This window comes from Theobroma cacao, chromosome 4 (assembly GCF_000208745.1).
Source record: "Theobroma cacao cultivar B97-61/B2 chromosome 4, Criollo_cocoa_genome_V2, whole genome shotgun sequence".
Lineage (NCBI taxonomy): Eukaryota > Viridiplantae > Streptophyta > Magnoliopsida > Malvales > Malvaceae > Theobroma > Theobroma cacao.
This window is the reverse complement of record NC_030853.1, coordinates 24,257,034-24,284,190: the sequence shown is the minus strand read 5'-3', so window position 1 is coordinate 24,284,190 and position 27,157 is coordinate 24,257,034. Positions and strand designations below refer to the sequence as shown.

Below are 27,157 nucleotides of genomic sequence, written 5' to 3'. Positions count from 1 at the left end.
ATGAGGATATTGGGTGTGTGGTTTTTCAAAACGACGATGGCCTATTGCATTTCACATCGGCTTGGAAACTCACAGATGCGGTGGACCACTTCAATCCAATCAGCTATAACCCTATCCAAGGTATATTTCTTATGCAATGTTTTACAAAGTAGAATAAATAAATTCACATTCCATTATATTCATGTTTTATAGCGCCCATAATGATAATACAATTATCTATAGGTTATATACTTTTTTAGGGCAATTACGCAAGTTCATTATTTGATCCATCTCCCTTTTGATGACATAAAGCTACCTAAATCTCATATTTTATGTCCTTGATTTTCACAAAATTTAAGAAAAAAATTTCAAATCAGTCTATCTTATATTAAAATTTTATATACCATTTTATAAAAAAAATGATGTTTCAAGGTTTTTAATAACAAAAGAGTAAAAAAAATCATTGAAAGTAAATTTGAAATATATATAAAAAGGAGTAGTTTGTGTTCAAGAAAAAAAAAAACATAACTTTGACACATCGAAAAGAAATAAAAGGGACTAAGAAAATGGGATGGAGGGAGTATAGTTAAAATTATTCTTTGATTTGTTAAAATCTTTTGAATAAATCAACTAGAAAATATACTTTATTTCTAAAGTATTGATGCAATGAAATTTTAATTTAGGATTAAGGAATAAGAATCAAATTTATCAGTATCTAATTTGGTGATTAAATTTTACCATCAAACTTTGAATGACTAATATTGACACCATTTAAATCAGTCAAAAAGTAAAAAGAAAAAATGTTTCCTGAAATATTTCTTAATTTTCAATAACATAAAAGTAATAAATTTGGATATTTGAAAAAATAAAAATAAAAAAGAAAATATGGACATGAAGTTTTTTTTCCTTTCCTCTTCTTCCTTTCCCTTTTCTCTTTTGTTTTTTCTTTTTTAGCATGACTATTATAAGTACCAAATTTTGCACTTTAATAAATGAAAAATTAAAATATAATTTCCATTTTAATGAAGTGAAATTTTCATAAAAAATTAGGAAAGAATATCAGTTGGCACAAAAAGTGTCAATCAATAGTTCAAAAATTTTAGGGTAACTATCAATTTGGATAGATTTTTAATTTTTTTTTCACTTTTTGACTATTTAAAGTGTCGATCAACTTAGGCTTGAATTCAGAAAATTAGTGAATTTGACCAAACTTACAGTATTGATCAACACATAATGTAAATCGACACTACATTTTTCAGATCGATTTATTTTTAATTTTTTTGAATTATCTAATGATTTATTTTTAAAATGATAAATCTCTTAAAAATTATAATTTTTATTAGAAGATAAAATTTAAAATTTTCATGAAATCTGAGTTGTTCATCACCTGATCCTGACCGTCCACTCCATTTCATCTCAGCAATTAATACTCCATCATATTTCTACCTACCTCATAATTTATTAGATATCCTCGCCTCTCCTCTTCTACTGCTAGAAATTCCCACAGCAATTTGGTAACTTACAAGTTAAAGGAGTTCAGAAGTCCAAGAATCTAAGAGTCTAAGCGAGCCCAAAATGTCCATTCGAGCTTAGATGAGCCCACAATGTCCCTACAAACCCAAACGACTCTACACCAATCTAAAAGATCCAGACGACTCCAGACTCTCAAAAAGCCTAGCCTGTGACTCATTCAATTCAATCCAATGCCATGCTGAATCAACTCTTAGACCTAGATCCAAGCAAGTTCCTCTTGGTAATAATATCCAAACCTGCATGACAGACATAGATAGAACTTGTCCATATGAACGTTTATCATGTAGGCACATTAGTAGACATGATAAAATGTTGAGGTTTAGGATTATAATTATATGCCATATAGAAAAATGTTGTTATAAAATTGTCACAGATTGTATGCAATTAAGGTTTATGACATTTAGATATAGTTCGGGTTGCTATCCTATATGCTATAACATGAACTAGTCCATGTAATTTTATAGTCATGAACTATGCCATCTAGTTTTAGGATCATGAGAGTATGCCATATATAGTTTGAACCATATAATGCACATGCCATATAGATAAATGTTGATATTAAAATTATGGTAGATTGTATGCCATTAAGGTTATAATGATGTCAATAGTATGACAAATAGATGTAGTTCAAGTTGCTATGCAATAACATGAACTATGCTATGTAATTTTACTGTCATGAACTATAGCCCATAGTCTTAGGATCATGAGAGTATGTTATATATGCAGTTTGAACAATATAATATGCAACGTAGTTTTAAAGATGTTTTCATCATTCAATATGTCATATAACTCTAAGTACATATATTTTTGACATATATTATGCCATATAAATTTAGGGGCATTCTTGTCATTTGGCATGTCATGTAGTTAGGGCATTTTCATCATGTTGTACCTTATATAGTACATGTATACATAAAATCTCTAATATGTATTATGTTCTTATGTAATTTTCAAGTTTAAGATTTAGTAGTTAAATTTTGATTTCATCATTTTAATGGTGACCAACCTACACCAAATATTAGCGTCCACCCTTCTTTTTTATTCCATTTCTCTATCCTTGTTCCTTTTGTCTCTCCTCGAAGGTTTTCATAATTTTTGTGCCGAATTTGGTCGACCAACATTAGATAAGGCATTGGTGACCACTGGTCAGACCCAGACCCCTGCTTTTCGTCCTTTCCCCATGTCGCTTTGCTCCTCTCTTTCCCCTCGCTACTTGGCTATTCTCTCTCTCTGATTCTTTCTTCCCTCATTTTCTCAGTCTTCGTAATCCTTTCCCTCTTTTTTTTTTATTCGTTGCCCTCTCACCATCCCAAATCAAGCTGGCTGACTCTAGGTCGATGTGGACGACCAAACCAAGCTTTAAATTTTCCCATCCCTTTCCTCACTTCTACTTTTCTATCTCTCTTCTCCTTCTTGTATGGCAACAGAATATTCTACATTCATTACATTTTTTACTGTACTGTTAAAATTGCACTAATAGAAAATGATTGGTAAAATTTGACCATAAAACTAGTAATGTAGGAGAGTGATAAATTGGATCCTTGACCCTTAATGCATCTTCATTGGCCTTTCTTTACTTAATTGTTATTTAGCTTAGAAATTATATTTTGTATAATGATAACACTTTCATAAACTTTCATTGTAGGTTTCAATCCAAATCCTGCATTAGAAGATACAGTTCGAACTTTACAAGTTGACCGACAGGTACTAACTTTTTTTTCAAGTCTCCTAAACAACGCCTTATAAGATTTCCACTTTAGTTTTAACTTACAAAATTTCCTCATTGTAGGATAAGATCCAAATTTACCACTCTATTTAGGGTGATTGATCAAATATAGCATCTATCTCCAAACGATTGAAATTTTAGCACTATATTTATTAATTTGATTCAACATAGTCAAAATTAGAAAATTTCTTTATTTCTTCCTGGAGTATTTTTTTATAGTTAAATTTTTATCATTTTTGAATCAAATTAAAAAATATAGTGATAAAATTGTACTTGTTCAAAGATGAGTAGTAAATTTTATTTTATTGAATCATTAAAGAATTTAAACTAGTTTTGTAATCTCATAAATATTTAAATTCATTAATAATTCAATAAAAAAAATTCTAGTTTTGATTTAGCTAGATTTAAATTTTATTAAGAATGTTTTACTTTTTTTAAAGTAAAGAAAATTTTACTTTAGTAAATAGTTCAAGATTAATAAGGAAATTGATAGATAAAAATTAGTCAATAATTAATTTAATAAGAATATTATCAATTAAAGAAAATTTACTTGAATAAAGACTTCAATGTTACTAACCAAATAAATAAAAATCAGTTACCGTTTCAATTTAATAAAAAATCATTAATGAAGGACAAACTTATTAATTTAATAAATTGTTAATAATATATATGTTGTTCACTATATATAAAAGATAAAGATAAAGATAGTTTAATTAAAGCATATTAAAATTTGAGTTCAAATCTGTTTATTCGGTGAAAAATATTTTTTTTAAAAATGGTTTATGTAAAAGCTTTTCTACGAATTAAAAAAAGTTTGGTTGCCTGGAGATGGTTAAAAGCTTGCTTGTAGTTTTTGAAGTACAAAAAAAATATAAAATTTCATCCAAGGATATACATTAAGGGTAACACCTGGATATTAAATTATTACAAATCTTGAGATTGAAAGTTTGGAAAAATTATTAAATTGAAGTCATGTAATTACAGACATTACATTCCTTGCTATTAACAAGAAAAGCTAAGATTCCTTTAATACTTCGACAAAAAAAAGTTGCAATTGGAATGTGACATTTGAAAACAAAAAACAAAAAATAAGAAAAAGTAACATTTGAAAGTAGAAAACTACTTCATTCTTTTGCAAAAGGGTTCTTTAGCCGTATTAACTTGCCTAGAGGTTACATATTTTGAATGTTTTGTGTATCTTATTTGCTATTTGTGGAACGAAGGATCCAGAGTCTCTTACTGCTTCTAGACAAAAGATGCCAATAGCGAGGTATTTAGAATTAAGTTGCATACAAAATGGTCCAAAAACAAGTGTTAACCTGAGGAGTGGTTGTGCCTCTTCCCAAGTGTTATTTTGGATTTTCTTGTTTTGCTCTTAGTAATTCATTATTACCTTTTTTAATTAACAGGCGTCCTCATTGAATGGATTGGCTGCTTTTGCTGAGATATATGACATGTTAGAAGATGTATGTTTGAAATATGAGCTTCCATTGGCTTTAACATGGGTGAAGGGAACCCCGAATGGAATCATGTCAGGTCTAAACAAGAAACGTTCTCTATCCATCGAAACTACTTACTCTTATATTAATTATTGTTATTATTATTATGATTGTTTAGAGAAAATTATTCAGTATAAGTCTTTCATGCAAGAATGTGCAATATATGATATTCAAGAAGGGCAAGCTATTGCTGGACAAGCGCTTCAATCAAATGAGCCCTTCCTTTTTGAACCAAATATTACTGAGCTTAGGAGCAATCCATTTGCTGAGGCTGCACAGAAGTCAGGCTTACATGCGGCCCTTGCAATCTGTCTAGTCAACCATTATACTGATGATGTTTATATACTAGAATTCTTTTTGTCCTCATCTGAGGAACAACTTGAGGAACCAAAATCCTTGGCACTTCGTATCTTCGAAGACTTGAAAAAAATGAAGACAAAGTTTGTAAAGCTAAGAGTTCATGGCACTGAAGTCGGTTTGCAGGAAGAAGCCATTCCAAACATTCCTCATTGTGGTAAAAGGAGAAAGTCGAGATCTGATGTTTGGGATGAATTTACCAAGAAAAAAGATGGCGATGGGAAAGAATGGGCTATATGTTCACATTGTGGTAGAGGGTTTGATGGTTCAAGTAGGAAAGGAACTTCACACCTAAGAAATCACTTGGAACGTTGTAAAAGCAAACGAACCAAAGTTGGAGATAAACAAGGTAATTCTTCCAAAGTTGAAGATCAACAAGGTAATTCTTCATTTGATCAAGATACGAGTCGCATGGATGTTGCAAGAATGATTATTAAGCATCAGTACCCATTGAATATAGTTGAGGATGAATATTTCAGCACTCTTTTGAAAAATTTGCAACCAAGGTTCAAACTTCAATCGCAAGAAATTCTAGCATCTGACATATTTCGTGTCTATAAAGAGGAAAAAGGTAGACACATTGAATATTTTGATACGCTCTCTTGTCGTTTTAATTTGACAGTCAGTTTGTGGGCAAATGATCTTGAAAAGATTACTCATTGTTGTTTTACTGTCCAATTTATTGATGACAATTGGAAATTGAAGAAGAAAGTTCTTGCCTTGAAAAATTTCGGGCAAGAATTTGACACTAGGATTTTCCTTGAAAATTTCAAGAGTTTGCTTAAGGACTGGAATTTTGACAAGAAAGTTTGCTCCTTAACCATGCATAATTCCTCCTCAAGTTTGGAGATAGCTGAAGAAATAAGAAAAGCCTGGCTCTGTTTCAGAGCTCCACATCCTTTAAGCACATTTTACATCAGCTGTGATGGGTGCATTAATGGTCTCCTTGCTAAGGATCAATCAAGTGAGATGGATGACGTGCTTCAAAATGTCGGAAAATCTATTGATGGTGCCATCAAAACTTCAAGTGCATGTTTGCTGGACATTTATGATAAATACAAGAAACTGAGTGAGCAGGAAAGAAAAGGCTATCCATTGATGAATGTGATATCTGATAACAATTGGAGGACGTGCAGCTTGGTTTTGGCAATTGCAGCTATTCTTGATCCACGATTTAAATTTGATTTTGTGGAGTTCTCATACAATAACATCTATGGCTTTGATGCAGCCCGGATTCACTTGGCAATCATTCGTAATGCTCTCACTGGTTTTTTCAATGAATATGCAAGTAATATGTACAGTGGGACATCTCTCTTCGATGATAAAAATTCCTTGAAAATTTTCAAAGCTGAAGAAAATACAATGGAATCTTTCCATAGGTGGTACAATTATAAAAGGAATGTTAACACTGAGGTTTCATGGAAGTCGGAATTTGATAAGTATGTTCAGGGACCTGTAATGTGTTCCGAAATGGAGTTTGACGTACTTGGTTGGTGGCGCGGACATGCTTCAAGCTTTCCTATTCTTGGGAGGATGGCTCGTGATATCTTAGCAATGCCTATGTCATCGATCATATCAGGTTCTACTTTGGCTGAAAAAGTTATGATGGACAATCCAATATTCAATGGCTTAAATCCTCAGATCATAGAGGCTATGATATGCGGCAGGGATTGGTTAGAATCTCCAAGGGCAAGTAAGTAATATCTTCATGATCCATTCTTATCATCATATTATCTCTGTTAGCTATTTAGTTATTTCGACCGAGCTTTTTCAAACGTGGAACCTAATAAGAGAGGAAACATAGGCTGCCTCACTGTCAAATTGAAGGATAGTCGACCTCTTGCACATCATTCGGAGTTAGACCACTTCTCTTCCGAATCTGATGATGAAGCACCATGGAATGAAGAAATAGGGAGGGAGGCCAGAGCATGGTCAGAGAAGGTACAAGCAATACCCTTCCTATTTTGTACTTATTAATTAAATCCTATATGAGGAAACTCAACCTAAAATCTAGGGCTAGTACTATTTAACATCTCGTATGCCTAAAAGGTTTTCAATCTTTTTTGAATGGCAAAGATTTCAAATTTTCAGAAATTGATTTACTAGTAAAAGGTTTTTTAACATAAACTAACCAAAAAAAAAAAATACTCTTACTTTTGTTGTTTTTCTGTATTTTTGTAGGATGTTCAGGCATATTTGATCTCTCCTTTAACGGAAAAAGAAGAAAAACATTTGAGCAAATGGCAAAGTCATGAAATAAGTGGGTACGTATGTGTGCCATTACATGATACATCCTATCAAATATGATAGTTTAATTAAGCGTTGATATCATTGTAATCATAATGAAATTTATTTATTTGTTGTTCTGTTTTGAAGAGAAATAATTGGACGAGATAAGATACAGGATAAAGCATTAGCACCTTTGCTTAGAATTCCTCAAGATGATATTGGTTCAGGAGATGTAAAAAATTATTATGTCGAGGATACGGTTAGTGTCCTTTCAAAATAATATTTCTCTTTCGGTTTTTTTTTTCTTGGAAATATACTAGTAGCTTGAAATGATAAGCTGAATGCATATATTAAGACGTGCCTTGCCCATATTTGAAGGTTGTGAATCGGTTCTTCATTTTGCTTAAAAGAAGGTATGAGAAGTTCCCACATAAATACCTGAAGCATCATTCCTTCGATTCTGCTACAGCTGTAAGGGCCTTTTATTTAAAATCATAATTAAGATTTTTTTTATATGTGTATGATCATTGGCAAGAGAATAACTTTTCAACTATATATGATGAACTCAGACTTTCTTGATTAATGGATCAAAGGCTGAATCTGAAGTGTTAAGATGGGTTAAACAAGAGGACTTGATAGGCGTGAGCAAGGTAACTATTTTTATTCCCTATAAGTTAGTCTGTTTAATGCAATGTCATAACTCATAATCTATAGGTAGGCACAATTATCACTTTCGTTTTTCTGTCGCTGACTCACTGCAGTTGTTTCTGCCAATGTGTTGGAGCGAACATTGGCTTCTTTTTTATGCTGACATTGACGATAAAAAATTGCTATGGATGGATCCAAACGAATATTCTCGAATGTCCAATGCTTCAGAGAAACAGGTGATCAGGCGGTGGTTTTCAGAGTTTCTATTGCCATCCATGGGTCATAATAATGCCAAGGATTGGCCGTTTCTTGTCCCAGAAAATATTCCTATGCAAAAGAAGTAAGCAAGCTGTCCTCATTTAAGAGAATTAGTGAAGCTTTTAGTTTTTCATTTTATAAATGGTATTTCGTTACACTCTCAATCTTTTCATTGACAATGCAGCTCCGTGGATTGTGGCCTCTTTGTCATGAAATATGCCGACTGCCTCACACATGGGAATTATTTTCCTTTCAGTCAAGATGACATGCCTCACTTCCGACGTCGTACATTTCTTGATCTATTGCGTGGAAGAATACGTTTGGGAAGGATCCATCAGCCAAGGTTATGGACTTGACATGATATTATTTTGCGAATAAATGTATATTATTAGTGAAGTCAACATAAAGTTTGTAGTGCTATAGCCGGCATGCATGGTCTATTTGTTACTTTCAAAGGGTATTCACAAATTTAGAGGAATTAAGCCTTAATTTTGGACTTTTACTTGTACGCATGTCTTTTGGTTTATTTAATTCTGAATTAATCACTAGTTTTGTGATTTTTATTCTTGAAATCAAATATAGTCATCGATGGCCATATTTTCCCAAATAGGTGCTTGAAAGTAACTATATCATATATATATATATATATATATATATATATATATATATATATATATAAAAAGTATTACTTAAAAAAATTTAAATAAATATTTATTCTTTTATTACATTTAATCAAGTTTTTATATTTTTATTTTGGATCAAATAAGCCTTTATAATTAATGATTGATTAATTGTCATTAATTTAAATATTTTTTGTTATATTTTACTCACATAATATTGATGTGAAGAGTGAAAAATACAATAATCATGTCATCAAATTGCATCAACATGTCATATTATCATTTATTATAATATATTAATATGTCACGTTAATGTCATGTTAATATCATGTGATATAAAATAATAAATGATATTTTGTTTCAATTAATTATTAGTTATGAACAATTATTTGACTTAGAATAAAAGTATAAGAGTTTAATTAATTTAAAATAAAAGTATAAGAGTTTGATTCAACACAATACAAGTATAATGGTTTATTTGAATTTTTTTAAATAGTTTAAGAACTTTTTAGATATTATGTTAAAAATATTTTATATTAATATTTTTAAAAATGAAAGTAAACAAAAAATAATTTTTTATTAAATGTAATCCTATGTCAAATCGAGCTGGACCTAAAATATCCTGTCCAAAGCCCAATCCAAGTTAGTTTAGACCCGCAGGTCTGGTGGTTTACCTGAGCCATGGACAGCTTGTGATGCTACTCCTATTTTGATTGACAATTTTGTTAGTAAAGGAACAAAGATACTGGCACTTGGTTTCAGAAAAAGAAAATTATTAGTATTTGTGTCATGGCCCAAGTCCAGGTCAGACCCCAAGTATACTATAAGTGGGTCAGAAGGGTGAAGGCCCAAGTAGAAAATGGGCCGTAGAGTTGCAGGGCATTGTTTTGACGGAGGCAAAACTGAGCGAAAGGTTGTAGAGCACGAAGCAAGATAGATAGCCGAAGGTTTTGGAGGTAGGCCTTTCAGCCCATGATGCACTAGAAGGTTCCGGATACCGTATAAGGCAAAGCAGGCAATTAGTCAAGTCGAAGCACTTGAAAGTAGTTTACGCCATAAGTTTGGGTGATGTATTAACAACTTAATTCACAGTTACATATTTATTCTAATTGAGAAAAATAAAAATATATTTCTGTAAAATACCAAAAACTATTGTTAACTCTTATTTAGGGTAAGTAAGAGTTTTAAAACTCAAATCTAAAAGGTTCATTTGTTTGGTTAGCTAGTTTAGATTTTTTAATAAAAACGAAAAATTTCAAGAGAGGTACTCTGATGAAGAATAACATCCTAAAAATGTTTCTAGGCAGGGCTGAGCTGCGACGCCCAACCGGACAAGGACCGTAAAATGTCAAGCCCGTGGTACATTACTATAGGCCCTAACCTAATTCCTATCACCCCTTCATCTATGTGGATAACACTTGGCTTGCATGATCACATCGTTACTTTTTCGTTCTCCTTTTCGTCTGATATTAGGAAATGAATTTTGGTTTACTATCTTTTTCTTTTTTTTTTTAGAAAACCTTAACGTGATATCTTTAAAAAGATATATGATTAATAATTAAAATATAACGTCTCTTTGAATTTAATATTTTTTTAAATAACAATTTAACTAATCTTATTAAGTATCTATAATCAGACTTTTAACTTGTAATTTGTACAAGCAACTTTTCTAAAAGTTTCTTCATTAAAATTAGTGAAGATTAAGGGAAAACAAAAGGAGTGATTTGAAAGTATGTGAAGCATTTTATTCAAGATTTTGGATACGCTTTTGCATAAGTTGAGGGAAGGTTAAATATTTAAAATATTATGTAAATAATCCTAAAATTTTGTAATTTTATTTTCCTTTACCTAAAATGTAAAAGTCTTATACTTTTAGTATTTGATTAACATGTACAAGAAATAACCATGATAAGCATTTTAGAGGATGAAATATATAGGTGCACTTAATTTGTACCTTTAAAAATTAAGCACAAATCACTAGTTCTCTTTGTTAGGGTTTAGGGTACTTTAAATGAAATATATAGGTGCAATTTTTAAATGTTTAATCAGGATATTACTAGTTAATCTAATATCATAAGTATAAAAAAAAAGTCTTTGTACGTTTGGTTCATCATTCTTTTTTCATCTTTCTTTCAGCTAAAATATCAAGTACAAAAATTGCTCCAAACCAAAAGAAGGATAAGAAAATTTATAGGAAACTTCCTAAGAACAAAAATTCATTTTATATTAATCCGAGCCGGTCCTCTTTTCAGCACGCGTTTTCTTCTTTGTCTTCACTTATTTGCCTTTCTTTGGGGGCCATGCTTAAAACTTTAACACATATTTGCTAGTGTTCAACATAAAGTCTATCTCAATTTCTAAGTACCTTTAGCTTAAGGTCTATCTCAGCATAAGGTCTCTCTGTGTTGTTTTGTTCTCTCTTTTGATTGGTTGTTTGCGAGGAAACACCAAACTATAATCCGATAAGTTGTTTCGGAGTAGTTTGTGCAGGTGAACCAAGGTCCAAGGCCCCAAGCGTATTGTGTATTTTCTTTCTCTTTGCCTAGAAAAAGTATTCAAGACAATGACCCCAGTGGCCCAGACCCATGTGCTATCCGTTTGACTTCAAAAAGGCTTATATATTTTCCTTACCCCGTCAAAGCAGGTGACTTTCGGATTTTTTTAATCATAGTTAAATTCGAGTGCAAGAGACTCGGATGTGATAATCGGATCTTTTCACTTTCTCCGTATGGTCAAAAGGATTTAAGCCTTCACATTTTTTTAGCTTTTTTTATTCACTTTTCCCCATATTGCCTTGTTCTGCCCACTATACATACACACACAACCAGATTGATGCAATTGGCGTTCAAGACACTACAAGGTCACAGTCATCCCCATCACAACAGCAGCAGCCATCATCACTGCCTTCTCCTGATAATGTAGCATTTGATTAACATGTAAAAGAAACTACCCTGATAAACATTTTAGAGGAGGAAATAAATAGGTGCAATGCACTTAATTTGCACCTCTAAAAATTAAACACAAATCATGAATTCTCATTATTAGGGTTAATTAGGGTTTAGGATGAAATATATAGGTGCAATTCTTAAATGTTTAATAAGGATATTCCTAGTTAATCTAATATCATAAGTAAAACTTAATAATAATGTCTTTGCATGTTTGGTTCATCGGTCTTTTTTTTCATAATTATTTCAGCTAAAATATGAGGTAGAAGAATTGCAGCAAACCAAAAGAAGGTAAGAAAAAAAAAAGTCATTTTGTGTTAAGCCGAGCGAGCCTCTTTTTGCACTCGTTTTTTCTTGTCTTCATCTATTGGACCTTCCCTTCCAACTTCCTGTCCGCGGTGAGAGCCATAAGATCCGAATTTCGGTCCTTAAAACTTAAACACACATTTTCTTGTGTTCAACATAAAGTCACCGCACCGCACGTCTTTTATCTCATTTTTTAAGTACCTTTAGCTTAACCTTCTCTCTCTCTCGTTTTGTTCTCTCATTTGATGGTCTATTTGCGAGGAAACACCAAACTTCGATCCGATAAGCTGTTTAAGAATAGTTTGTGCAGGTGAGCCAAAGTCCAATACCCCAAGTGTGTTGTGTATTTTCTTTCTCTTTGCCCCCCAACTTAGCAAAAAGCCAAAAAGTATCCAAGACAATGACCCTAGTGGTCCAGTCCCATGCCATACCCTCTTGACATAAAAGGCTTCTACATTTGGGATTTTTAGTCATCATCAAATTCACATTTTTTTATAAAGTAAAGAGAATTCGGAGGTAATAATCGGATCTTTCCATTTTTTTATATTGTCAAAGGGGGTTTAAGCTTACACATTCTTTTAGCTTTTTTTTTATTCACTTTTCTCCTTATCGCCTTATTTTGCCCACTATAAATATATATACACGCGCAACAAGGTTGATGCAATTGGTGTTTAAATACAAATAAACGTGATGGGCGTTATTCAAGAGAAAGTTAAAGCATTTCTTGCTCTAATTGCAGCACTTGTCCTCCGACTTTGTCCTAAATTAGACACGACAAGATCACAGTCACCCCAATCACAACAGCAGCAGCCATCATCACTGCCTTCTCCTGTTATCGACTTAGAAATATCGCCGCCGTCGACACTGCCTCTGCGCCCACCACCGTCAACGTCCCCTTCCTTCAATGCGGAGTCACAACTACTTAATTTACTCGCTGCTCAGCCGCATCTACAGTGGCAAAGTGCAATATTGACATTTTGCTTCACTTTTGCCTTTGGATTCTCTCTCCAATTTTCACAAACCGATCAATCCAAGGACAAGGAGCCCCCTTTTTCCTTCGTGTTGCTTTCTTTTGCTGTCTTGCTTATATTTGTCATACTCTTGGTTGCATTATTTATCAGCCAAAACCATGCCAGAACTTCACAAGTGTTGGAAAAAGTTGCACTGTTACTAGCTGCCGCAGCATTTTGCCACGCCACTGCAATTCCTTTTCCATTGAACCTAAAGTTCGCTACATGGACTCTGTTCTCCGTCTCCTTGTTTGTTGTCGTGTTTGTGCCACCGCAATTCTTGAGTCGAGGTAGTGCTTCTTAAGTAGAGCTAGAGCAGAGTCGTAATGTTTATACTTAATCAATTGCTTAGAAATTGATTCCTTCTTCCCCTTATTTCTTTGGATCAATATGGTACAAAAAAATCTATGTACAAGGAAACAGATAATTAGTAATCGTAGCATTTTACCTTGTATTGGTGTTGCAGACACTGCCTCCCAAATCTATAGGATTAATTCCATTTATTTGCCATTACTTCCACACTTAATTTGCTTCTTTATTCCGCTATTTCAAGTTGAAAAATGGTGTAACTGTTAATATAAAAAAAAGAAGAAGTGTGATTTGATTAATTCCATTTATTGGCTGAGACTGTGAGGCATGCTTGTATGGTTACGGGCAAAGTAGATTTTTATTTTGGAGGAAATTTAGCAAGTATCATGAATTGTTTTTCTTTCTCCGTCAGACGCGGCAAAACAAAAATTTTCATTAAATAAGGTTATGTTATGAGTCATGACATCCAAACATCATAACACGTGCTTAAAGTTGTTCTCGAAGTACATCAAAACTTAAGCTCCAAAAACAGAGCCCTCTGTCACTCAGAATAATAAAGAAGAAAAGAAAAGGGGAAAATCTTGACCTGTTAACCACAACCACTTGACGGCTTTGCAGCTCCCTTGCTACAATTCTTACCTATCACTAGGGATGGGAACAGAGGAACACAGACCAAGGTCATTCATTGGCCTGCTCAGTTTAATAAATTTTGATTAATTTTAGGGTGATTCTACAATTTGACAGGTGGCTCCTGATTCAATTTTTTTTAGAGCCAACGCTTGTAATGTAAAAGTTGTGCAATTTTGTTGAATAAAATAATAAAAAATATAAATAAATTTTATATTTATAATTGATATGATTTAAAATAGTAAATCAATCACCATTTGTTTACTCAATTACAAATATTTTTAATGAAAATAAGTATTTGATTTTAATAAGCATTTAATCTTCTCACCCCAGTCATTGTAAATGTCCAATGATTTTAATACTATTCTAAACTCATATAGTACAGTACCAAACTTAACTACATAGCAACAATAATGAGATTCATAATCCCCAGCAAAGCAAAGGCCTCCTTAATAAAAAAAAAAAAGCAATTTCTCACTTACTTTCTTCTTTTTCTTAAAATGCTTCTCATTTATCTATTCTTTTTCAATTTCCACTATCTTCATCATTACTGCTCATTGTTTTTAAATTTATTTGGAATAATATTTAAAAAAATTTCTTAAATTATTCAAAAAAATTCAAATAAGTCATATACTTTTATTATGTTCAATTAATTTTTTATAATTTTACTTTGAATGAAATATATTTTTATATTTTTATTTTGAATTAAATGAATTCTTATAATTAATGATTTACTTAGTCAAAATATCATTTGTCATTTTAGATCACATAAGTTAATGTGGTATGTCAACATGTCATAATTAATTATAAAATGACATACTAATATATCATAATAGATAATGACATGACATGTTAATGTGATCATATAACATTTTTCACTTTTTACATCAACATTATATTAATATCATATAACGACATTTTTTTTTACAAAATTTCAAGGAGCTTCAGATTTTATAGGTTTTTTTTTTTTTTCGTTTTGATTTTCTTTTATTTGAAGTCTTGGGAATTTCATTTCTTGTTCATTTCATTTCACTCGAATTTCATTTGAATTTTATAAAAGGAAAAAGAATTGCCAATTTTGGCAATTTCTTAAATTACTNATATCATAATTGATAATGACATGACATGTTAATGTGATCATATAACATTTTTCACTTTTTACATCAACATTATATTAATATCATATAACGACATTTTTTTTTACAAAATTTCAAGGAGCTTCAGATTTTATAGGTTTTTTTTTTTTTTTCGTTTTGATTTTCTTTTATTTGAAGTTTTGGGAATTTCATTTCTTGTTCATTTTATTTCACTCGAATTTCATTTGAATTTTATAAAAGGAAAAAGAATTGCCAATTTTGGCAATTTCTTAAATTACTGTGCTACATGTATATTTAGTAAAGTATTTTTCTTTTGATTGGGAATAGTGCACTGGGTCTTGAATTCGATGTTTGGTTCATTTCACCAGAAATTTCATTTCATCTTTTTGATACGTACTTCTTTTTTGGGTTTTTTATTTAGAATTTTGAATTTTTATGTATGAGTGGATGAATCTGAGGTGGGTTTTGTGAGTTAATGTTGATTGAGAGCAGTGGACTTCTCTTGCAGTGATTTGCGGCGGCTTTGGAGACTGTAAAATTTTGGTTGTCATCTTTGGTGGGGAACAGTTAGGTGGCAGTACCAAAAATTCAATTTCTGAGGATACTTTCAACTTCTCAGAGCTCATGAACTTCGATTCTTATGCTAGGTGGTGTAACAGCCCTGCAGCTACAGATCAGATGTTTGCCTCCTTCGGTTTGTCCTCCTATCCATCCTTTCCTTGTGCCTCTCTTGATTCATTAAATATTACAGAACAAAGTTCTGGTACCTTTGTTGAAGGTGGTGATGCGTTAAGTGGCATGGGTGGTTCTTATAATTGTGTGGATAGAATGGTGTTCCAGCAAACAGATGCGCACTTTGGTAATCCGTTGGATTCCACAGATACCGATGAACAGGGTGTTAGACGAAATAATGGTGGTAATAGACAAAATAATACTTCAGATGTGGCAAACTCGTTGATTTCAAGGCCAGTTGGACAATCACTTGATGAGAAGATGCTTAGAGCACTGCCCTTGTTTAAGGAGTCATCTGGAGGAGGCATCTTGGCAAAAGTATGGGTTCCAGTTAAGCATGGAGATCAGTATATGTTGACCACTTCTGATCAGCCCTATTTGCTAGACCAGATACTTTCTGGTTATCGTGACGTGTGAAGGACGTATATCTTCTCTGCAGAACTGAAACCGCGTTCCTTCCCTGGGCTTCCCGGTCGTGTTTTCATCTCTAGAGTTCCTGAGTGGACTTCTAATGTAACCCATTACAGTGAGGATGAGTACTTGCGGTTTTCACATGCTGTCAACCGTAAAGTCGGTGGTTCTATTGCCTTACCAGCGTTGGAACCTCTTGAGATGTCTTGCTGTGCTGTGCTGGAACTTGTCACTGTGAAAGAGAAGCCCAACTTTGATGCAGAAATGGAAAATGTCTGCCTTGCACTCCAGGTTAGTATATATTATTTCTGTTTATGTATTTGTAAAGTTTTTGTTTTTGGGTCCTGAATGTCCGTTTCCTGCTCTCTGTAACTCTCCAAACAAATCAATATCACTGACATATCCACCTTTTTAGCTCATTTAGAATTAAACTGCTTTATAATGGTTGACGTGTAGAAGAGTATGAAGGAGGGCAAAACTTACTAACAAATGATTTTCTAGAGCCTTTTATTCTATTTGATCCGTTGCTAAGTGATATTTTCTGTGTTCACATATTATTTCGAAGACATCTTTAACCGCTGAAAAAGAATGCATTTTCTGCTGGAAACTCTTGGATTGTTTGTGGGAAGTTCATATCATTTTCTGATGTACTATCATGCTTGTAAATGGCAACTCTGGATCTTTTGGTCCATAAAAGTTGTAGTTAACGACAGAAAACTTCTTCTGTTATCTTGCATGAGATGGATTTAGTGTTACTTATACTAAAAGTTGGGTACCTGTTAATTGGAACTTAGCTATTTTAAGATTTAAGAACAACTTGTTGGAATGCAACATTTGGATTTTTTGCAACTCTAATAAAAGCTTATAATAATAAGGCTGTGCCTTGGAGTTGTGGTAGAATTATAAGCTTCCACATATGGAATATAGCATATAAGATGAATTATCATAAAAACACGTGCTTTGCCAAATGAAAGATAATGTAAAACTGAACTTTGATTAGTATCTTTATTAAACATTCCCTAATTAAGGATTAGTTTGATTTGTCATTGTATCTAAGTTGTTACTTTTTTTTAAAAAGAGATACATGAGTGAAAGGTAAAAGAACGAAATCGGATTTGGTAAGCTTCGTTAAGATTTTATTCAATTTGGTTGAACACGTCATGAATGATCAATCCTAAGAATAATAGTTCTTAATACATGTCATGCTCATATATATTTGGATCTTGTTAAGCACCGTTGATGTGAATGCTGATTAATGCTGGTAAATACATGTCATATTCAATTAATTGACAATCAACTCTAAATATAATAATGGGGAAAAAGAGCATGAAGGTGGTCCCATTTTCCCATATGGTACTGAAAAAATTTTGACGTGAAAGAGTTATAATTAATGACACTTCTATAATTAATTAGTAAATGTGAATAGAATCTAATGTGTGAAAAGTATGATTTTAAAAAAACGATTAAATTTCTCAACTCTCTATAAAGCAAGGGTTTTTTTTGGTGGAGTGGTGGTAGAATCGAAGTACGACTATATTAATCGAAGTTGCGTGACTGATGCTTGGCTTGGAATATGGAGGGTCCCTCAATTCCGCGTGAGGTGTGGGGACACGCTATTGCTGGCAAAGTTGTCATCTTCTTATATTTGAAAGTGCACATGTTTGGGCTATAGGGGCGGCTTTAGATGGTTAGTTACAAACATAACTTAACTAGTGAGGTAACTTAACAATTCGTCAATTGCTCATCCCTTATAAAGAGCTGACAAACTTTTATACATATGTCACCAATAATTGTTACAATGCATGAAATGGAGACATTTCTTTCCTTAAAGACTTAATAAATATTTTTAAATATACCATCAAGTGCTATTACAATATTTGAAATAGAGACATTTTCTCTTAAACTACAAAAGACTTAGTCTCCTATATAGTTCTACCCTGTCATTGCTTTATACAAAAGTTAGCTCATTACATCCTCTCCACTCAATTGTCTGACATCCTCATTGATTGGTTGGCTTAGAACTCTTGATCTTTTACTTGAAAGCATGGAAGTTGACTTCTTTCTCCTCAGACTTTATCATTTCACCAAAGACTCTTATGTTGGTGGTTAAGAAATTAACATAATTTGTGGGAAATGTAATTTAGTTTTTGTTGTTGCAACAGTTTTTAACTCATGGTTAAAATTTAAATTTGTGGAGTTTTTATATAGTGAGATTTATAATTAAGATGGTAAGATGCAATTTGACATATTTCATAAAATTCTAATTATTAGGTATCAATATCAATATCCATTAGATATTGCTGAACAAAAATTGGCAATAAAAGTTGTTTGATAGTACACTTTGGTAATAAAAGTTGGGAATTAAAGATGAAGATTCTTGCTTTCAAAAGTTTAGAGTATAACTATTGCAAATACTTTAACTGAAATTATTCGAAGCTCAAAGTGGAAATATGAATAAGAAATTAAGTTAGATTACTGTAGATAAATTTTTTTGGATGATGATATTGTTCAACAAATAAAAGAAAGTGATCGTAATTAAGGCTACTTCTCTGTTGTTATTACACCAGCTACCATAAGTTGCGTGTGATGGATGATATATTTTTGAAGATAAGGAACAGTGAGACAGAATTGAGAAAACTCAAGTTTTAGAAACAGTAAATTAAGTGAAGCTATAAGGTGAGAAATCATGGGATAAAGATCTTCTTTTAAAATTGGATTCAGACTGACATACTCAATAGCGCTTTGGAATTAAGAGAATATTTTGTCAACTGGAGTAAATTGATAGTAATTTTAGAATATATCCATCAATGGAGGAATGGGATAAGTCACTGCATTAATTTTGCACAATTTTGAAAGGTTTTTATGACATTTAAAATAGTTTTTGAGAATATACTTTCCCAAGATCTATAACATATATAAGAAATTTCTTAAATTGAAAAAGAATGATTATCCATTCACTACATTGATTAAGAGAAAATGTGACAATTATAGGAGGATGTAATTTAGTTTTTGTTGTTACAATTGTTCTTGACTCACGCTTAAAATTTAAATTTTGTGGAGTTTTATATAATAAGTTTTATAATTGTGATAGTAAGATGCAATTTAATAGATTTCATAAAATTTTATAAAATATCAATATCCATTAGATATGGATTTTTATTTGTAGTTTTATTAAATGCCCCAAGTGTCCTGCGTATTTTCTTTCTCTTTGCCTCCCTAACTAAGCAAAAAGGATTCAAGACAGTACATTTCATTTTTCTCCTTATAGTCTCATTTGACCCACTGTACATATATACACACAAGATTGATGCAATTAGTGTTCAACACAAATGAACGTAATGAGCATTATCCAAAGATAAAATGAGTCAAATACTTCAATTCTTTTGCTGTCTTGCTTATATTTGTCATTCTCTTCGTTGCATTATTTATCAGCCAAAACAATACCTAAACTGCACAAGCGTTGGAAAAAGTTCCACTGTTTCTAGCTGCCGCAGCATTTTGCCACGCCACTGCAACTGCTTTTCCATTGAAGCTGAAGTTCACTACATGGACTTCAGCCATGACCCATAATCAGTCGTACAGGCGTGCTCCATGATGTGAGCTGCCCATAGTTGTCTGATCGATCTAATTCTTCTACTCTAAGCACATCAACTTTTTCTTTGAAAAGTGAAATTTTATTAAGGCCCCTCCAGCTAGTGTACCATCACAAGTCTTGAACCATGATGGAAGACTTCTAGTGGCATATGAAATCTAGCTTTGTGATAAGAAAAACTCTCTACAGTTACAAAAGATTTCAGATGCTCAATAAGAAGTTGGCACCTACTCTCAACTAAGACCTGTACTGTACACAAAAGCTTGAGTTAATATTATATATCTTCAATTCTTTTGCTGTCTTGCTTATATTTGTCATTCTCTTCGTTGCATTATTTATCAGCCAAAACAATACCTAAACTGCACAAGCGTTGGAAAAAGTTCCACTGTTTCTAGCTGCCGCAGCATTTTGCCACGCCACTGCAACTGCTTTTCCATTGAAGCTGAAGTTCACTACATGGACTCTGTTTTTCGTCTCCTTATTTGTTGTCGTATTTGTGCCGCTGCTATTCTTGAATCGAAACCGTGCTACTTAATCCAAGTAGAGCTAGAGCAGAGTTGTGATGCTTATTCTTAACCAATTGTTCAGAAATTGATTCTTATTCTTTTTCTTTTCTTTTCTTTTTATTTTTTTTACATTGAACCAATCACTAGGGGTGGGAACAGACCAAGGTCATTCATGGGTCTACTTAGATTAATTTTAGGGTAATTCTACAATTTGACAGGGGGCTCATGTTTCTATTTTTAAGAGCCAACGGTTTTAAAGTAAAAGTTGTGTAAATTTTGTAAGTATGATTGATGATTTAAAATAGTAAATCGATCACTTAAATTGATACCACTTGTTTACTCAATTGTAAATGTTTTTAAATGAAAATAACTATTTGATTTTAATAATCATTTAATCTTCTCACTACAGTGATTGTAAATGTCCAATGATTTTAATACTATTCTAAACTTGTATAGTTCGGTACCAAGCTTAGCTACATAGCAACAATAACGAGATTTATAATAATAAAAAAAAATTCTCATTTATCTGTTCTTTCCAATTTCCATTATCTTCATCAATATTGCTTTCTTTTTTCGAAAAGTAAGTATTACTCATTGTTTTTAAATTTATTTTTTATACCAATTATTCAAGTAAAATAAAAAGTTTATCCCAAAAAAAATATATGATAAGTTGTTACTTTTGAAAAAAAGATGGAGATACACGAGGGAAAGCCAAAGGAAGAAATTGGATTTTATTAAGCTCGGTTTAGATTTTGTTCTATTGGTTTGAACATGCCATGAATGATCAATTGTAGCTAGTGAGATGACAGATGAGGCAACTAATAAGTTGTTTTGTGCAATGAGTTTGTTTTGCTTTGGTTGACTAGTCTAATTCATTTTAAAAACAGAATGGATTGCAGAGCGACTAATATTTAATTTAATATTAATTCGACAAACGGAATGGTTGACTAGTCCAATTCTGATTGAAAACTGCTTGTAGTAATTTCCACGAAGTCGCGTGACTGATGCTTGGCTTGGAATATGGGGGGTCCCTCAATTCCGCGTGAGGTGTGGGGACAAGCTATTGCTGGAAAAGTTGTCATCTTCTTATATTTCAAGGTGCAAATGTTTGATGCCCCCGAATTTGTTTTACTTTCTTAATCTCAACTTCATTGGCGCCTCCAAGTTTGCTTTTCCTTGATTCCAAATTTTATCTGCACTGTCTTATTACCAGTTTTGCCTCGACCAAATTTCTAGTATTTCCGTACAGTGATGGCCTCTTCTGCTTTAGACGCCTTAGTCGCCTGCGCTAAAGCTATTCAAGACGAGAATCTGACTCTTGCCGACTCACTCCTGGAGCGGATCTGGAATCTTGCTGCCGACCAATCCTGCCGGCAAGAAAGCGATGTTGTGAAATACTTTGCGGAAGCTCTAGTTCGCCGAGCTTACGGAATTTCTTCTGCCAGTGCCTATTTCACTTTGCTGACTCCTCCACCCATTTATTTCCTTTATAATTTTTCCTGCGATGCCATCAACACTGCCTGTATGGGAAAGAAACGATTGCACCTCATTACCTTCTTATTCCGACCTTTATATTATTGGAGATACTTGTTTAGATCACTAGCTAATGCTTCCGGTGATTTTCTATCAGTCCGTGTAAGTGTCATAGTATCACCATTTCTGGAAAAAATAGTAAAATTCCAACAAGAAAAAAGTAAGCACTATCTCACTACGGCGGCCATGGGACATGGAATTAAGTTGGAGGACTTGAGAGTGGTTTATGCCAATAGTTTGGGTGATGTGGATGCGTCTAAGGCGGATTTCACAAGGACAACGGATGAGGCCGTAATCGTCTATTATCACTGTAAACTTCACCAGTTGCTGGCAGATGCAAGAGTAATGGAGAGAGAGTTGTTAAAGTTGAGGCAGATAAACCCAGAGATTGTGATTATAGAAGAGCAATATGCTGACCATAATGACTCCAATTTCATCAAACGGTTGGAGAAATCTTTTCAATATTACTTCAATTTTTTGGAATTTTACAAATTAATGTATTGTAGACAACAGATAGTAAACATCGTGGGATGTGAAGGGACAGACCGACTTGAGCGACACCAGACTTTGGCTCAATGGCGATCCCTCTTGCGAGCGAATGGCCTTCTTCCAGTTCCACTGGCGCCGGATATCGTGTCTGGGGAGCATGAGGATATTGGGTGTGTGGTTTTTCAAAACGACGATGGCCTATTGCATTTCACATCGGCTTGGAAACTCACAGATGCGGTGGACCACTTCAATCCAATCAGCTATAACCCTATCCAAGGTATATTTCTTATGCAATGTTTTACAAAGTAGAATAAATAAATTCACATTCCATTATATTCATGTTTTATAGCGCCCATAATGATAATACAATTATCTATAGGTTATATACTTTTTTAGGGCAATTACGCAAGTTCATTATTTGATCCATCTCCCTTTTGATGACATAAAGCTACCTAAATCTCATATTTTATGTCCTTGATTTTCACAAAATTTAAGAAAAAAATTTCAAATCAGTCTATCTTATATTAAAATTTTATATACCATTTTATAAAAAAAATGATGTTTCAAGGTTTTTAATAACAAAAGAGTAAAAAAAATCATTGAAAGTAAATTTGAAATATATATAAAAAGGAGTAGTTTGTGTTCAAAAAAAAAAAAGAACATAACTTTGACACATCGAAAAGAAATAAAAGGGACTAAGAAAATGGGATGGAGGGAGTATAGTTAAAATTATTCTTTGATTTGTTAAAATCTTTTGAATAAATCAACTAGAAAATATACTTTATTTCTAAAGTATTGATGCAATGAAATTTTAATTTAGGATTAAGGAATAAGAATCAAATTTATCAGTATCTAATTTGGTGATTAAATTTTACCATCAAACTTTGAATGACTAATATTGACACCATTTAAATCAGTCAAAAAGTAAAAAGAAAAAATGTTTCCTGAAATATTTCTTAATTTTCAATAACATAAAAGTAATAAATTTGGATATTTGAAAAAATAAAAATAAAAAAAAGAAAANCTATGGGTTAAAGAATAATTATCACATAGATTTAGAGAGAGTGATTTAGGTTTACGTGGGATAAGGGTTATGAGTTTGAGACTGTTCTTGTAATCTCCTGATTTTTCTCTTAGTGAATTTTTCTCTGTTGTTGTGCCCGTGGACGTAGGTCATCAAAAGACTGAACCACGTAATTCTTGTGTTCTTGTGGGTGTGCTTGATTTCTTTCCTTCTTTATTCTATTGATTGGGTTAGATCTTGGGCCAATTCTTTAGAGACAATTCCGTAATTTCCCAACAGGAACCCCGAATGGAATCATGTCAGGTCTAAACAAGAAACGTTCTCTATCCATCGAAACTACTTACTCTTATATTAATTATTATTACGATGAGAATCCTCGTCCGTATGAGCGTTTCCTGGAAAAATGTGCACAAGGTAATCTTCCACGATGTGAAGATACTGCTGGACAAGCGCTTCAATCAAATGAGCCCTTCCTTTTTGAACCAAATATTACTGAGCTTAGGAGCAATCCATTTGCTGAGGCTGCACAGAAGGCAGGCTTGCATGCGGCCCTTGCAATCTGTCTAGTCAACCATTATACTGATGATGTTTATATACTAGAATTCTTTTTGTCCTCATCTGAGGAAAAACTTGAGGAACCAAAATCCTTGGCACTTCGTATCTTCGAAGACTTGAAAAAAATGAAGACAAAGTTTGTAAAGCTAAGAGTTCATGGCACTGAAGTCGGTTTGCAGGAAGAAGCCATTCCAAACATTCCTTGGGAGGAGATGCCAATGAGAAGCTCTCCACCAGCTACCTCTAACGACCAATTTTTAAATTCCAACGCATCAAGGTCTCTGAATGTAGTTGAACTAAAGGATCGTCATGTAGTGGAAATACAAGGGCCTCATGGGCAGGTACCCTTCTTAATTGTATTTACATTATCTTATTCTAAGGTCATCAATTAGCATTCACGGACAATAACATTTGGTTTTAGGAGGCAGCGACTTCAAATTTCCACCCTGCGTATCTATCCATACATGCTTCATCAATGGCTGGCGCAGAACACTTTAATGCAACCAATTTAAGGAGCTATAACGGATTACTGGAAACACATGAGCCTCAACTGCAGGTAAGCGGTCATTCCTTAATCACTACTCATATTGAAGGTGACAATTGGATTAGGGACTCTTATTTCTCCATAAATCTAGAGAAAAAAATGTACAGTATATAGTTACAGTAAGAACGTATTAACTAACTTGAAGTTTTACAAGGAAACATCAGGAACGTAACTTGAGAAGTAGCACTTCAATTAGTTGTCCTTCGTCCTCTTCCTCTGTCTCTCAGTGAAAAATGGCTATTGGTTGGATAGCTGCCAACATCAATGTATGCATAATGCCTGCATAAATATAAAAAATTAAGTGGTTGATGCTTAAGTTAAGTCTCCAAATGATTATATAATGCTATATGAAACTTTAGTTGTTGTAATGTGCTTTGAAGGTCTAATTTGTATTCAAATGATTTTGGATTTAATTTGGTAAAGAGTTCTCTGACTAGTTTGTACTCTGGTTTTAGTATGCACTGGTAATTTGATTTTTATTTGTACGCACAACTTATTTTCAGTTTGTCTACTTTTTGAAAGGAAATCAGAGAAAAGAATGGGATTTTTCAGACTATTTCCAATATTGACCACGAGATGGTGAAAGCAAACAGGGAGAACTCTGCACTCCCACGAACCAAACAGAGAAAGTTGGTATCTAAAGTTTGGAAGGAATTCACTAAGTTTGAAGAAAATGGAAAACAATTGGCCAAATGTAATCATTGTAGCAAAGACTTAACGGGGTCAAGCGCGAGTGGAACCACACACTTGAAAAATCATTTGGAAAGATGTCCAAGGAAGAAAAATGAATATCAGGAAAGACAATTGAAACTTTCAGTTAAAACAGGTGATTTAACAAATCGAGATACGAGCGAAGGAAACTCAATGTTTGATCAGGAAAAGAGCCGCTTGGATTTAGTGAAAATGATTATTAAGCATCAATATCCATTGGATGTGGCTGAGCAAGAATTTTTTAAATCTTTTGTGCAAAATTTGCAGCCGATGTTTGAATTTCAATCGCAAGCAACTATTATATCTGACATACATCACATCTATGAGGAAGAGAAGAAGAAACTTCAACAATGTTTTGCTCAGTTTGCTTGTAAGTTCAGTTTGACAATTAGTTTGTGGAAGGACAATCTTAGAAAGAATGCATATTGTTGTTTGATAGCCCACTTTGTTGATGATGATTGGGAATTGAGGAGGAAGATTCTTGTCTTCAAAAATCTGGAGCATAACTATGGCACAGGGTCTATAATTAGAGTTATTCAAAACTCAATTTCAGAGTGGAATATGAGCGAGAAAGTATGTTCCATAAGTGTGGATAATTCTTCTTTGAATAATGGTATACTTCAACAGATAAAAGAAAGTTGTCTTAGCGATCAAGTTTCCCTTTCTTCCTGTCATTATTATAGTAGTTGCACCCTTATTCAGGATGGATTGCATGAGATAGATGATATTCTTTTGAAGCTAAGGAAATCAATTGAATATGTTACTGAATTAGAACATGGAAAACTTAAGTTTCAAGAAGCAATAAATCAAGTGACGCTACAAGGTGGGAAATCAACAGATTATGGTCCTTTAGGGTTGGATTCGGACTTTAGCATACTTGATAGCGCTTTGGAATCAAGACAAATATTTTGTCAACTGGAGCAAATTGATGGCCATTTCAAAGTAAATCCATCAATAGAGGAATGGGAGAGGGCACTAATTCTGCACAGTTATTTGAAAGGTTTTTATGACAATTTAAGTAGTTTTAGGCAAACTCATTCCTCTACTGCAAATACGTACTTTCCCCAGCTCTGTGACATGTACAAAAAATTTCTTCAAATGGAAAAGAAAAATTATCCTTTCATGATGAAGAGGAAATTCGATGACCATTGGAGCTTATGTAATTTGGTTTTCGCTATTGCAGCCGTTCTTGACCCACGGTTAAAATTTAAATTTGTGGAGTTTTCATATGGTGAGATCTATGGTCGTGATAGTAAGAGGCAATTGAAGAGATTTCATAGAGATCTTATGGATATTTACTTTGAATATGCCTATGAACCGAGAAATCGGACCACATCTGCTTCAGTTGGTTGTTTAACAAGACAAAGTACAGAGAGTGCTAATGATTCTATTTTGGACTCCTTCAGTAGATATGCATCTGCAAGCAACTTTAATGAGGTATCCTCACGGAAGTCAGATCTTGATTGTTACTTGGAAGAGCCTTTACTCCATTTGGATGGAGCATTCTTTGATGTACTAGATTGGTGGCGTGTTAATTCTGAAAGGTTTCCTACACTGGGAAGGATGGCTCATGATCTCCTTGCAATGCCTGTGTTAGTTGTTCCACCGTGTTCGGATTTCAGTGCCGTGATCACAAATCCAGCCCACAATGGCTTGAACCCCGAGACCATGGAAGCATTAGTATGCAGCCACAACTGGTTGGAAATGCCAAAAGGAAGTAAGTCCAGTTCTAGTTTTAGCCAAAACAGAAATGTGGTTGTCTCGTTTGCTTCCTAATTCTGCACAATGAAGGATAGCCTAATAATATTAATATATATATATGAAGAGTAAAAGACCTTATCCTATGCTAAACTGCTTTAAAAACCCGTTTGAAAGACCCCGTTGACAGAGACGTGGGTCAAAACTCTAGTTTTTGTT

The 27,157-nt window shown here is 33.2% G+C and overlaps 2 protein-coding genes across 6 annotated transcripts in view; both read left to right on the top strand.

Moving 5' to 3' along the window:
• Nucleotides 1–4,660, top strand: part of LOC108661617 (DELLA protein GAI-like) — a 6,904-nt gene extending 2,244 nt beyond the window's left edge. Inside the window, exons 2-4 of the mRNA XM_018119079.1 lie at nucleotides 3,158–3,216; nucleotides 4,462–4,508; nucleotides 4,648–4,660. Coding sequence (XP_017974568.1) covers nucleotides 3,158–3,216; nucleotides 4,462–4,508; nucleotides 4,648–4,660 — 119 coding nt within the window. The remainder of the gene's footprint in view (nucleotides 1–3,157; nucleotides 3,217–4,461; nucleotides 4,509–4,647) is intronic.
• The window catches only part of LOC18602419 (zinc finger BED domain-containing protein RICESLEEPER 3), a 29,807-nt gene continuing 2,656 nt past the window's right edge, over nucleotides 7–27,157 (top strand). For 4 of the 5 annotated variants that reach the window (XR_001927536.1, XM_018119474.1, XM_018119472.1 and 1 more), the window contains exons 1-6: nucleotides 7–120; nucleotides 3,158–3,216; nucleotides 4,648–5,238; nucleotides 24,183–24,326; nucleotides 24,407–24,541; nucleotides 25,052–26,957. Coding sequence is in view for 4 of the 5 variants with exons in the window: in XM_018119474.1 (XP_017974963.1) it covers nucleotides 4,693–5,238; nucleotides 24,183–24,326; nucleotides 24,407–24,541; nucleotides 25,052–26,957 (2,731 nt within the window). In the remaining variant the exon portion in view is untranslated. Of the gene's footprint in view, nucleotides 121–2,595; nucleotides 2,928–3,157; nucleotides 3,217–4,647; nucleotides 5,239–24,182; nucleotides 24,327–24,406; nucleotides 24,542–25,051; nucleotides 26,958–27,157 lie in introns of those variants that run through there. The other variant, XM_018119473.1, reaches the window with a different exon arrangement.